General features: G+C 30.1%; 5 protein-coding genes across 5 annotated transcripts; 2 read left to right on the top strand and 3 right to left on the bottom strand.

Annotated features, from left to right (window-relative positions):
• Positions 1 to 17: 17 nt before the first annotated feature.
• Positions 18 to 3,720, bottom strand: BX663DRAFT_527436 (uncharacterized protein). The gene is made up of 11 exons (XM_051530039.1): positions 3,458 to 3,720; positions 3,325 to 3,389; positions 3,182 to 3,260; positions 2,618 to 3,117; positions 1,571 to 2,523; positions 1,087 to 1,502; positions 700 to 986; positions 533 to 626; positions 447 to 477; positions 275 to 363; positions 18 to 194 (listed from the first exon to the last, which is right to left on the bottom strand). Exons 1-11 carry the CDS (start codon positions 3,644 to 3,646, stop codon positions 147 to 149), a joined length of 2,751 nt encoding a protein of 916 aa, XP_051377630.1. The 5' UTR covers positions 3,647 to 3,720; the 3' UTR covers positions 18 to 146.
• A 1,253-nt stretch (positions 3,721 to 4,973) lies between these two features.
• BX663DRAFT_556497 (uncharacterized protein) lies at positions 4,974 to 7,722 on the top strand (the record flags this gene model as incomplete). The annotated part of the gene is made up of 6 exons (XM_051531720.1): positions 4,974 to 5,248; positions 5,368 to 5,985; positions 6,744 to 6,861; positions 6,933 to 7,007; positions 7,300 to 7,482; positions 7,552 to 7,722. 6 exons carry the CDS (start codon positions 4,974 to 4,976, stop codon positions 7,720 to 7,722), a joined length of 1,440 nt encoding a protein of 479 aa, XP_051377629.1.
• Positions 7,723 to 7,933: 211 nt separating this feature from the next.
• On the bottom strand, positions 7,934 to 8,380 carry BX663DRAFT_444653 (uncharacterized protein; the record flags this gene model as incomplete). Its single annotated transcript, XM_051523631.1, has 1 exon — positions 7,934 to 8,380. The coding sequence occupies one exon, from the start codon at positions 8,378 to 8,380 to the stop codon at positions 7,934 to 7,936; it is 447 nt and encodes a 148-aa protein (XP_051377628.1).
• A 1,535-nt stretch (positions 8,381 to 9,915) lies between these two features.
• Positions 9,916 to 11,168, bottom strand: BX663DRAFT_298120 (uncharacterized protein). The gene is made up of 4 exons (XM_051522031.1): positions 10,928 to 11,168; positions 10,726 to 10,824; positions 10,381 to 10,626; positions 9,916 to 10,317 (listed from the first exon to the last, which is right to left on the bottom strand). The coding sequence occupies exons 1-4, from the start codon at positions 10,983 to 10,985 to the stop codon at positions 10,067 to 10,069; spliced, it is 654 nt and encodes a 217-aa protein (XP_051377627.1). The 5' UTR covers positions 10,986 to 11,168; the 3' UTR covers positions 9,916 to 10,066.
• Positions 11,169 to 11,781: 613 nt separating this feature from the next.
• Positions 11,782 to 13,119, top strand: BX663DRAFT_565308 (uncharacterized protein; the record flags this gene model as incomplete). Its single annotated transcript, XM_051532073.1, has 2 exons — positions 11,782 to 12,150; positions 12,815 to 13,119. The coding sequence occupies exons 1-2, from the start codon at positions 11,895 to 11,897 to the stop codon at positions 13,117 to 13,119; spliced, it is 561 nt and encodes a 186-aa protein (XP_051377626.1). The 5' UTR covers positions 11,782 to 11,894.
• Positions 13,120 to 13,442: the final 323 nt, after the last annotated feature.

The following is a 13,442-nucleotide window of genomic DNA, read 5'->3' as shown; positions in this document are numbered from 1 at the left end:
AAAAAAAAAATAATAATAATAAGAATCTTCCCTATGCTTTAAAACATACACATAACTATTTTTTTTTAATAATAACTTTGCTCCAGAAAACATTCCTTTTTTTTTCCCCATACATACATATTTTATTGTGTTTCTTTTTAATAAAATTATTTAATTTTGGATCGAACATAAAACAAATTATAAGCTGCCTTCGTCTAATAATTGCCCGAAAAAAAAAAAGAGAGAGAGAGAGAGAGTTAGATTCTGATTATAAAGACTGTCATTCTATACTTACAATCACTTTGTTTTCTTCACATAATGAGAATTTACTATCATCAAAATAATGCCATTTATCTTTATATCCATCTCTAACACATGCAGTATCTACCAAAAAAAAAAAAAAAAAAAAAAAAAAAAAAAAAAATGAATAGAATAGATAACACGTTGAACTCATCTTTATCACTTACAATGACCTCCTGTAAGTGATCCATAATGATTCTACAGAAAAAAAAAAATAAAGTTAGGGTAATACAACAACAATTTTCAAACTTACAGAAACGGCATATAAATCATAGATATATGATGGCCGATCCTGAGATGGGGCAGGAGTCATTGATGTCGGAATATAATCTGATAGATCCAAGCTCCTATTTATACAAAATAATAATTGTTGAATAGATAATCTTTTGTGTGTATATTCATATAAATGTTTCATTTTACCTTGTGGGACATTTCACTATGGTATCCATTTTATTCTTAAATAATCCATCAGGAGAAATTCGTTTTAAATGTATTAAAAGAATATCAGGTGTCCTTGTTAATGTTAATTGTTTTAATGCTTTTCGTTTCTTTCGACATTTAGGACAATTCCAACCATCTTCTTTATCTAACGTTTCTTCTTTAACAAAGTAATCTAAACAGTCATATAATGTGACACTTGACAGTCGTAGTTTTTTTACAGGAATAGGGAGTGACAGGGACATAAATACGTTGTATGATGTCGAAGTCTAAAATTAAATCAGAACCCAAAACAAAAAAAAAAAAAAAAAAAAAAAAAATTAGAGTAATTGTTGAAATGCATAAATATATGTATATGCCATATATTACTTGTTTGCAGGATAGACATGTTAGTTTACTTCTGTATTGTCCTTGAAACAAATTAACAATAATACTCGAATTTCTAGCTAGATATTTTTCCCAAGATAAAGAACTCGCTTGCCAGTCAGGGAGTTTTTCAAATTCAGCATCACTCAATTCTTTAATTACACTATGATGACTATTTCTGCTGTTCAAATCTTCATGAAGTCCATCTAATAAAAACATCAAGAACTCTTGTGAATCTTGTTGGTCTGTGCCTGAAAATTGAGGTGCAAATCGTATTAATGCCTCTCGGAACGTCATGGGTGATACAAAGTTACAACTTTCACTCCACAAAACCCGTAAAAGATCCGCAAATGTCTCCACTAAAACGCCTCCTGTTCCTGACTTGTTACCCCTATTGACATGTTGTCTAAAAGTACCAGCTATATATATCCCAAATAGAAAAAAAAAGAAAAGTTACCAAGTATTTACTTTAGATTATTTAACTTACATATAAGGTATCTAGCAAGAGGTATAGTTCCACTTAAACATTGAATGATCGAGTTCATATAGCATGTATTTCCTAAATTTTTCAATCCTGTAGTACCAATATGGATGACACCTCCTAATTGAGAAATAGAGCTAGAAACAGAATGAATATTATTTGTTGAAAAATGATGAAATTCCTTTAAAGCGGAAGGTCTATTTAATGACACAGTTGTAGACATAGACTCTGCTGATGAGGGTCGTTGCTTATTTATTGTATTATTATTATTATTATTATTATTATTTAATTTAATTGGGGGTACATCATAAAGCGTACTAGTAGCATTTGTAAAGCCGTTAAATGGATTATCGATATATGTTCTTCGTTTATGGGGATTTGGATAAGAAGGTGGAATTGGACATAAATTAGTTTGCTGTTGTTGTAAAGAAGGAATCAAAGCTGTTTCAGTAGTTGTAGGAGATAAAAGCTCAGGATATCTATAAGGCTCTTTTTTGGGAGCTGTTGGTAATGGTTGAGGCACTGTAAGATGATGATAATATGATGTCAATAATGAAAGTGGATATTGTTGAGGAATGGATTTTCCGTTATGATAATTATAACCTTGATCTGGTTGATTAGAAAAAGAATGAAGACTACTCGTTCTAGAGCTATTACTGCTATCCGTTAAACTAAATGAATGCCTTCTTTCTTTTAAAGATGAAAAATCATAAATGCCTCTTTCACCTATGGTAGATTTCCAGGCATCAAATCCACCAGCTAATAGCATTGGAGGTCTTCTTAGTTGACCAGCCTCCAAAGCTCGTCGTATATTGTTAGTAGGTATATTAGAAGTCTCCACTGTTTTAGAATTTTGATCATAGTAAACAATCAAATCAAATCTTGCTCTTTCAGAAAATAATATTTGTTCTGCCTCAGGATTTTGTAATAAGGATTCCTGAATTTTAATTGTCATAGCCCTGTTCAAATATTATATAAGTTTTTAATTATATACCGCGATGATAACAGAGGGGAAAAAAAAAAAAAGAAAGAAAGAAAGAAAGAAAAACTCACTCTTTTTGTAATACGATAGGTTCTACTTGAATAATCCATTGATGCTTGATGCAGCCGCTTTTAAAGATATTTCTAGGCCGTACATCAATTAATAAAATACTAGGTGGATTTGACTTTGCTGTAATCCATCGTGCTAGTTCAATAGGTTCAACTGTTGAATTAAATGGAAGGATATTAGAGGTCCATGAAGGTAAACGGATGACAGTATTATTTGGTATTTTCAAATTTGCTGACATTATTTGATTTGGAGACGATTGATTATGCAATAAATTAGAACTAGATACTAAAGAAGGAATAGATTGTTGTTGCTGTGTTGATATATTATTATTATTATTTGTTATGGAATATTGACTTTGTTTATGAATATAAGGATTATTTAAATGAGAATAGTCTGATTTTTGTATATAATTTTTATGTTGTTGTTTCGGTTTTAACATATATAAGGCTTCGAGTTTTAATGCTAACTCTTCTAAAATCAAAAATATTTCATCGTTTGTTCTCTAATATTTGATTATATGTTTTAGTGGTCATAAAAAAAAACAAAGGACAAATATCGATCGTTACCCTTTTTAAATTCATTAAAACGGGATCCTGACGGAATTGTTCATAAGTAGAATGCCTTTTGATAATTTCTACTAAAATGCTATAATATAGTACACTAATATCAGACAATTAAGATAATAACAAAAGGCATAAGATATCTGTACCTGCAGCCTCGCATATAAGAAACATAAGCATTTTCTAGATCATTGTGAAGAATAGCATAATCTCCCTTAAAATGTCATGTCATTTAATAATTATTAAAATGGTGTTTAAAGAAAAAAAATATTGTATACGAACCTGTTCGTATAAGTTGATTACTGAATTGATCCATCGTCTAATGCTATAAACCTCTTTATCTGCTAGGTTAACTAAAACACGTTGTCTTAGTTCGTTAAGAGAAGAACAGTTTGTTTGTTGGTGATACTGATTTAGAGGTAGTTGTGTCATTGAATCATATAGAGCATTATGTGGAGTAATAGTTGACATGTATTTGTATATATTATATAAAAAAAGACCAGACCAGATATTTCTTTGTCATTTTTCCAATTTTATTGTAAAACAATCCACTATATAAGGAATGCGCTGTTGTTAAAATTTTAGATATTTTTGGTTGATTTGATAAAAAAAAACTCATTTCAATTTGGCATAGAATAAAACTTTGCATTTTTTTTTTTTTTTTTTTTTGAATAAACCTAGCATTATATTTAAGAATATGTCTGTTATTATGAATAATAACAACTCCAAGAAAGTTCATGATCCTCCTCTTCCTTCGGTCTCTTTGACCAAGCACAAGCCCTATTTGTTATAAGGGTTATTTCTATTAATCAAAATCATCCTAGCAGCAAAACCTTTTATTATTTTAGGGACAACAAACAAGAATATATCAATGATTATCTAATAAGCTAATGCATATTTTTTTTTGATTCTGATTATAAATGTATCCTTTTATATCAAAAAAAAAAATGATACAACTTACGTGACATTGTTGTCATATTTTATTTACTATTCTTAACTTTGTTACAAATGCTACATCTTTCCTTAAAATTAGTGTCATCTATTTGGCGTTTTGATATTATATGCTGGAGTTCTCAGCGCTTTGTCATTACAATTTTAGAATGATAAGATTCTGGATAACAATTTATTTCATACTCTATAGAGACTAAGATAAGTTACTTATGTAAAGGTATGGAAAATTAAGGAGTAGTAAGTAAGAAATTGTCAGTGATTCGCTTTAATACTGGTCTTACTGTAGTGAAATTATTTGAATTCTTACCTTCTTAAAGGAAAGCCTTCAAATATCCTCAGCAACAAAGATAATGATTCAATAAAAATATAAGTTATTAATCGAATACTGGCTATTTAAAGATGGCTAAAAAAAAAAAGAATTCTAACTACCCTTTCATCAAGGAGTATTTATATACAACTTCGACTACTATTATTTAGGGTATGCTTTACTGACTTAATATAAAAGTAATTACGAATACGAATCAAAGCTTGACTCCTTATATACAATAGATGTTTGTATAAATTACTTTTATCCTTGTTAATTGAAGATGTTGATCCAATTAAATACCGACCATAATACGCTTAATACGCTTAATTCGTTTAATACACTTAATACACTTAATACGCTTTGTAATATTAGCCGTGGAATACAATGACCCGTGACGTTATGGAATAATATAAAAGAAAAGAATGTTTAAATTTCTTTTTTTTCTACTAACTTCTCAAAAACGAGCGAATTAGATATTGAAGGTATGCTCATTTAATTTTTTTTTTTTGGACTGTTTTATTCACTCTTTTTTTTTTAACTATGTACCTACAAGATAACAAGTTGTTAACTTTCAAACTACCATCTACTTGCTTACCAGAACAAGATATATTGTCAGAAAGAATCTTAAAAAATCAAAAAGTGATAGATCTAATAGTAACTTCATTATTAAATATAATACCAACAGGAACCTATGGAGTCGCTTCAAGAAAATGGCTGAATAATACAAAGAGCGACATTCTGTATGAGCCCAAATTAGAAATTCAAAAATCTCTTCCTCCTATCTTGATCGAGGTACAAGCAATCGTGGAAGAAAAGTTCATGATGAGACTGATGCAAAGCCTATTGTGTTGATTTTCTGTGTTTGCAAGATCTCACCCAAATCGTTAGATGCTCAATTTACTACTCAACTTACCAATAATCAGTGATACTTGAGATTATTTCCATCTCCAGTTTGGGCTAAGCAATATTTATTGGTGTTTGAAAATAACGATGATGTTGGAAGTTGTCCTCTTGAAGCCCTTCAAGCAATATCTTCTTTTTTCTGCCAACAAAAGGCAACACTATTTGATCATTCATATAGCAAAGACAATACCATTAAGCTTTTATATAAGATAGCGAGAGAGATAACTATTGAAGAAACCCAATATGAAAATAACTCTCGAAACATTTTGGATATAGTCTTGGCAAATAATGAAAAGTGTTTAAACCAAATTAAAAAGTCTTTAGCAGGTGTACATGATATTAGAAAGACAGAAAAATTAATTGAAAAAGGACTTACGTACAACACTACAATCAAAAGACAGATAGCCAATATATCCACAGACTCTGAAAGCGATTTAGAATTTCCTGAAAAGTTACCTGTTGGTGTCGAACGTTCTCCTACATCACCTCAATTAGCAGAAGAAATTGCATATGTTAAAATGTTCAAAACAAATGTGAGTCGCATGAATTGGGCTCAATGCCTTAAAGAAGCACACGAGAAAAATCTCTTATTACGTTATTTAACTGGAACTAGTCTTCGCGTCAATTTCAGAACGCATATTAAAAATATGTAAAGTTAAATTATTATAACTCGGTCTGTAATAATAATAATAATAATAATAATAATAATAATAAAAACGACAACAGGTCTTATTAACTGTGCATTGAGCGTATTAAGCATATCATTCAATTTTTTTTTTTTGGAATATGTGCGAAATATGTAAAATATAACCAGCAATGTTTTATTACTAACTAACTTGTTTAATTAATGTTATTTCATCTTAAGGTTCACTACAAGTCATTATAATACTACTTTCCTTTAGAATATATGAGTACAGTTACTAACAATACTATACAGTATGAAGCTTGTTTTCATTCTTGTTGGTGCTGTTATATTTTTTTAAAGTTAATTAGTCATTGCATTTTAAATAAAATAAAGCATAATATTGCAAAGACTAATCATAAATAATAGATTGCTATATAAGCAGCTTATTACAACATCATTCTATATTGTATTTTCTCTTCAATAACTTCCATCTTAATAATAACTTATAAACAAGCGATAATGAATCACCATAATAATACTATTATCAGCTCTATTAGTAAGCGACCAACAATTACTTGATCTTCTGAAAGTAGAGTAGGTTATAATAAAAGACAAACGCATGTCAATATGCTTGCTCCTTCAAACAGTAATAATAATAGCAGCAGTAGAAATGATAATACATCTAATAAAGATGCTATTATTCAACAATTATTAGAAAGACAATTGAGTCCTGAAATACACCTAGATGAATAAAATCAGCTTATTCAACAGCTTAATTATAGGTTGGAAACGTTAAGTAATACGATTATGGTGCTTCAACAGCAAAATATGGCTAGAGTAGTTACTACTACTACCAATAAATCAACTATAAACCTACCAGAGAATGTTAAATCACTTAGAGTAAATATGTCATGAAATATATAGTATAAATATATACATAAACTAACAATTTTGTCTATAATAAATAATAGACAATTGTCAGACAAAAACTTGAAGAGTTGCCTAAAAGTGAACAGTACGATTATAGTACTACTTTTAAGCATCAGGTAAACAAAAAGACGAGGGAAGCTTTGTTTGCCTATGTAAAATTTCATAGAATCAACTATAATATTACTGATGATAAATTAAGAAAAATTCTTTCTGAGATGTTTCATAACAAAAAAAAAAAAAAAAAAAAAAAGAATTAAAGTTATCTATCGAAAAGAAAGAGACAAGAAAGGCTCAAAGTGTAATAAAAAGTAGAAAAGCCGCAGTAAGTACACTCCTATATATAATTGTCAGCCTTTTTTATTCAACACACATTAAATGTAAATTTTCTTATTTACCATATCTTACTAGAAACTTGCTCGCCGCAAAAAAATGATTGAAGAAAATAACGATATCTATAACGAGAGCAATTATGAGGGTCTTAATAAATTGATGATCCCAGCTTGGATGTCAGATGAAGAAGAGATTTTAGATAAGGATCTTCAGGGAAACGCAATATTTCGGGCATTACGTCCTTTTTATAGAAGTCAAGAGGTAATTTGACTATTAGTGTTAGTTATATAAATAAAAATGGCTTGTATACTTACCTTTTTTTTTTTTTAGTTCAATGACATAATGGATAATCTTGACTATAAATGGAGTCACCCTGAAGATCCTAGCAAAAGAATAAAAAGAAATAACAGGTCGACTAGAGTAGAGCCTGTGGTGACGAATATCAAATTTCCTAGTTATTTGGATAAAGAAGATTTTCCAGACTGGGCCTTTAGCTTTTAATGTCACTTTCTTTTTTTTTTTTCATATACCAGCTCTTCTTTTATGCTGGCTTTGTTGTTTTTTTCAATCGATCATCAAAAATAAAAATAAAATTGTCAACAGAATAAAGAAATATCCATAATAAAATGTAACAAGTTTTTTTGAGTGCTTTAATGATATATAGTTTATTCAAGATAATTAACTATAGCGAAACTATATATTTGTGTTATGATTAAGTACCAATGGTTTTTCTTGGTAAAGGAATAGCTAAAATACAATTATCAATGTAGTCAGTAATTGCAACACAAGTATGTATTCGTTGTACAGGTAATATAGACGAAACACTTAAGGGCTCAAAACTATTCTTCCAAACTTCTATGTTATGAACAAAAAAAGAATCAAAGTTGTTTTGAGGAGCTTGGTACCATTCTACAAATGCGAATACATGTTGCTTATTTTTTCGATGACAAAACAAATCTTCTCCAGGAAACGATAAACTATGTGTAAAGAAGTACAGTACTCTCCCAATACAAAACATGCCTTCTTTTGCTGGATGAATTACCTGTATATATGCACCTCGTTTGTTTCTGCAACTCATCGATGTGAATTGTTGGCCTAGAATATTAATCTGATCAAACTTGCTGATACGATCTGATACAACAATATTATCTGACAACATCAAAGTGATATTAGAAACATGTACGATATTAAATTTGTTATCATAACTTGATCTGTAAAATTGATAAAGTAAATCATAATGGCTTCTATTCATGACAGTAGGTGATCTTATTTTTGAAGGCAAGGAACAAGGAGGCAATGGTTCGCTACCAGTTAAACAGGCACTTTCACTAGAAGCATCATGAATAAAACTTGCTAAATCAAATTCAGAAGTAAAAGGTTGTTCCTGATGATGATGCTCATGAATATTATCCATCATGTTGTTGTTTTCGTAACCAAATTCAAAATCATGACCAACTGGAAGTAAAAGCTTCAAAACATTCATCGTTGTTGAGTTGTACTTGATTTCAACAGGCATCATATTAAAATAATCAGACAAATGAACTTACTGAAGATATTCTTCAATGTAAGTAAACTCAAGACCTTCTTTGAAGTTGGTTGTAATTCCCTTGATATCTCCATTGGCTCTTTCAAAGCTATATAACCATGTGGAGTACATTGGCCCGAAGTCACGAATCGTTTGGCATAAATGTAAATGTAGATGCATATTGGGAGTAATGAAATTGGCACCATACAATCTTACATTGGACTTCACAAACTCTACAAGCATTTTATGAGCATCATTAATCTTATTAAAAGTTATGGAAGGATAGGAGAGTATCTGATTTGCACCAACAAAACGTAACCAATTAGTCATATGTTCCCTTATTATTCTTCCCTTTAAAAGCAATGATGAATAAGCCAATGTCCAGGAACGAAACTCATCACCTTTCAAGTTTGAAAAACCAGAAGAAATCTTGGAACCTAATGTTGAAAACTGTGGAGGGACGATAAGATTTTTCGCTTGTTGTGCCATCTCGGTAAGATCTTTACTGGTTAAAAAGTGTTCGTAGAATTTAAATCTTTTTGGTAGATTTCCAGTAATTGATCATTTTCTTTGCTGTCCCAAGATAAAGGTTGTGCAAACCATCAACAGTAGTACAACGAACAAGATCCGAATAACGTAATCTATGGAGTTCACTCCATCTTACTCCAAGATGATTTTCAATCGCTTTATGTTCTGCAGCCGTTTTAGCGTCCCTCCATTTCAATGCCTATACATAATTTGATTCCTTGTTCCTAGGTATCCAAGATTCACAATTAACATTGTCAAAGCATCGTAAGTTTGACTGCCCTTCTTGTCCAGGAAACTTGTCAGCGCACTTATGGCATGGAACATACGAATTGAATGCAGTAAATCCACATGTTTTTTTGAGAGCAGGTATGTCACAATTGATGGTAGCCAAGGCACAACGAATAATTCTTCCTTCAGGGCATTAAAAGTGGGCATGAACACACCATCATATAATTCTAGCAATTCATCTACCATTGGACACAGGAAATGATTTATATTAGATGTAGCAGGCTCAGATGGTCCAGGTATTAAGCCAGCAAGAATCATGTTGTACTTCTTGAATCGTTCGTTTCTAGGAAGATTATTGATTACTAAGTAGATGGCTCTAACATGATAATTCATTGTTTTAGTTGGAGTAAACCAGTCGGCATTCAAGCTTAACATGAGAACCATCTTTTTGAACAAATGGTGTATCTTCTCCATCTTTTTTAAATTGACGAAAATAGTCATCATCAAAAATGTCGAACATCATTCCTTCAACAGTGCTTCTCTTTTGCTATTCATTTATTTTTTCTACAAACTTTGAACGCATAAAGAATTTTTGTAGAGTAGTCTTGTAGTCTTAATGGAATTATAAGTGTAACGTTTTATTGGTTTAATGACAGTGTTGGAATCTTTTGTTATTAGTGGAGCATAGCATTTTATTTTTAAAGTATTATATGGCTTGAACACCATATTAGAAAAATATGACACCAATCCATTCATGATGTCTTCATAAGCATAAATACAATTGCATTCTGGGCAGACAACATATTTTTGAAGTACTAATCATATTATTAATAATAAATAAGCTAAGTATTTTATAAATTTAATGTATTAACAATTACCTTTAATAGCAAAATCAGCGTTAATTTTAGCTTTTATATTGCTAAGCTTTGAAGGAGGAATAAAACTAGATTGAAATAAGACAAAAATAGCATTTATAAATTTTAATAGAATTTTAGTAGAAGAATCGGACAATCCAGCAATATTCTGGAAAAAGTTGATAAAGATCATAATGAATGCGGGCAAGGCACCAACTAAATTGATATTAAAAAACTGATTAGGGGTGTCTGCGGAAGGTATATTAGATTCTTTTGTATTAAAAAAAAAGAAAAAAAGTAGAAAAAAGATGATAAAAATAAAATTATTTTGAGTTATGTTATACAATATCAATGTTTATTTTAGTCTACCTTTAATATTTTCTTCATCATTATTATTAGAGAAAGCTAATTCTTCAAAGTCATTTTCTTCATCATTAATACTGATTTCTTCATTATTAGCATCAGTTTCTACAATAGTTGTGTTTATCAAGAAATGAAAGTTTTTGAGCTCATTAGATATCATTACAAATTACGCATCTTAAATTATATTTTTATTAACCAAATATGTTACCTGGAATCATTTGCTTGTTAGCGCTTTTGTTTTGATTGCATTTTTTTATGTACATCATAAGTATGTCTATTAACCATTTGGTAACCGTACCTATTTGTCAAACACAATAAATAAGTGTATTTTTTTCGCTCTTTTTTTTTTTAGACTTAGAATTGGAAGATTTAAGCATTTTAAATGTAAATACAAATGCATATATATTATTACAGCTGAAGAAAATAGGTTGGGCCACCAAAAAAAAAAGTTGGGCCATTTAAAAAAAAAAAAAAAAAAAAAAAAAAAAAAAAAAAAAAAAAAATTGGGATAGCAACGCTGAAGATGGGACACTCTTGTCATGATTATAAGATTTGTAACTTAATTCAATAAGATAAATAGTCATAATGGAATACTGGTTTTTGACATTCAATTAGCGCCCTTTGCAATTTTGAATCACGGCCTTTGACAATAAGATTTGCACTGATTGACAAATGATTGGCACTTTTTGAATTATGCGATTAGACTTTTTAATAAAAGAAATGTTTACCAAAAGGCATTTCAAAATATATTTAGAAAAAGAACTTAATGCGCTTATCCCATGAAAACAAATAAGAAATTACTGCTAATGCGTTCACCTTCGTTCTTTCTGTATAACTAAAGATAAAAACAAAAACTTATATAGCAGCAATGTTACCATCATATACTTGATGTGCATATAACCTCAAACTGTTGCATAAGATATTCTACCAAGTAATAGATAAAGCAAAAATATTGTCTTGTCTTAAAAAACCCAACTGTGCAGTCAAAGAACTTTAAAATTAAGTAGTTACAACTCTAGAACAAAGATTTGTTATTCATTGCTATCTCAGTAAGTAAAAATGGTTTATCGTGCATCCTTTGGTGTTAGAATAAAAAAAAAGGTTTTTAGGATCCCAATTATTATGCTGTAATGTTTAAATGAAGTGTAACCCCCCTTTTTTTTATTCTGTTGCTCATGGCTCTTCCCGCTAATAATCAGAATAGTACCTTTCAGGGTCTGCCCTCCTTCCTCCATCGGAGGAAGACATGGGTACAAGTCATTTCAGGAGGATCATCTGCAGCATCTAGCTCATCAGCTAGCCCGTTGAGACGATCCCCCTCACACTTGCCCGGTAATGGATCTGGAACATCCATGCCTCGAGCTGATTCGCCTCCTCACATTGATCACTTTTCGAACAAAGTGATCCGTCCCTTTTTGACTGGATGTCATGGTTGTAAGATTTATAACTTAATTCAATGAGATAAATAGTCATAATAGAATACATAGTGCATTTGTATAATAATTCTCTCTATAAACATATTTAGTATATTTACCCTTGTATAGAAAAATAATTAATTAATAAAAAGTCCTACATCTAAAAATATACTTTCTTCTATTATTGTTCTGCTGAATATAAATTTATAAAAATAACTTTATACAAGTTAAACTGGGGTAAACTAAGAATAATACAAATACGCGTAATAATTGATTCTACTCAGAATACACGTATTAGTTATAAAAATAAATATATATAAAAGATATGAATCTATATCTATAATTATAACTCTTAGTAATCCTTCTATAATTATATTATCAAATACAATTTGTTATATTTTTATCTTCTTATTACTCATCATCCTTATCCGCGAAATATATAAATACTCTTACATTATTAACTCTTATATTGTATAACATATACTTGAATTAATTCAATTCTTAATAAACTTATTGACAAGTCTCAACGTACTTCTTCTGTTTTATTTTCTTTTATTTTTATTTCTTTGACTTCTATTTAATTACTTAAACCTACCTAAACCACAACACTGGATCCTTTGTTCACTCCATGCTCATCGATATTACGATTGTTGAAGATTAGCAAAAAATTTTTTTGAAAGAATTGGACCACTTCTGTAGTGGTAAACTACATCTTTGGGGTGTTTCTGACAAAACCCGAAAGGGCTGCTCTCGTCTTTTTGCCGAGATCGCTGTCAGCCCTAAATTATATCAAAAGCTTAAGGTTGAACCTAATTTTAGTCTTCCTTCCTTCCCTGCTCCCTTCGCTGCATATCCCTCTCTTTCGCCTTCTACCAAGATAGTTAAAGTCTCCCTCTCTGGGCTCCCCTTTCAATATGGCCGTGAAAGTGGGGGTTTGGATGAATTGTTCGCTGATATGGCTTTTGTTTTGATAGCAAAAAGTTAAAGAAAGAGAAAAGACAAAAGACAAGTCTGTGAAAACTTCGTGTAGTTTTTTTATTAAGAAAAATAATACAAAAATTGTACAAGGAAAAATTATGTGAAAAAGTAAAAGGTTATTTATATGTTTTTGCAAGGTAAGTGATATTAATAGAACTACGATTTGGATAAGCAAATATTGCTATAATAAAGCATTAGTCATAAATATTTTCTCCGAATAATTCTGCCTACAATAAAATCTATTTTTATTCTTTTCTGCCTGAGCTGTCGCTGTTACTAAAAATATTAAATTATTATTTCTGGGGTAAGCGACGCGTCAATATTAATTCA

The sequence above is a fragment of the Cokeromyces recurvatus genome (assembly GCF_025118155.1).
Source record: "Cokeromyces recurvatus strain NRRL 2243 chromosome Unknown BX663scaffold_52, whole genome shotgun sequence".
NCBI classification, from domain to species: domain Eukaryota; kingdom Fungi; phylum Mucoromycota; class Mucoromycetes; order Mucorales; family Mucoraceae; genus Cokeromyces; species Cokeromyces recurvatus.
Note: the sequence above shows the minus strand (reverse complement) of the source record. Positions and strands in the feature narration are given on the sequence as shown.

Bases quoted from the DNA above. Each gene is read 5' to 3' on its own strand.
- BX663DRAFT_527436 (XM_051530039.1), bottom strand. From the start codon at position 3,646: ATGTCAACTATTACTCCACATAATGCTCTATATGATTCAATGACACAA. The intron at 3,261-3,324 runs GTACAGATATCT...ACTATATTATAG, and splicing joins TCTTATATGCGAGGCTGCAG to CATTTTAGTAGAAATTATCA. The intron at 195-274 runs GTAAGTATAGAA...GGCAATTATTAG, and splicing joins GTGAAGAAAACAAAGTGATT to ACGAAGGCAGCTTATAATTT.
- BX663DRAFT_298120 (XM_051522031.1), bottom strand. From the start codon at position 10,985: ATGATGTACATAAAAAAATGCAATCAAAACAAAAGCGCTAACAAGCAA. The intron at 10,825-10,927 runs GTAACATATTTG...CAACTATTGTAG, and splicing joins TAACAAGCAAATGATTCCAG to AAACTGATGCTAATAATGAA. The intron at 10,627-10,725 runs GTAGACTAAAAT...TTAATACAAAAG, and splicing joins TGATGAAGAAAATATTAAAG to AATCTAATATACCTTCCGCA.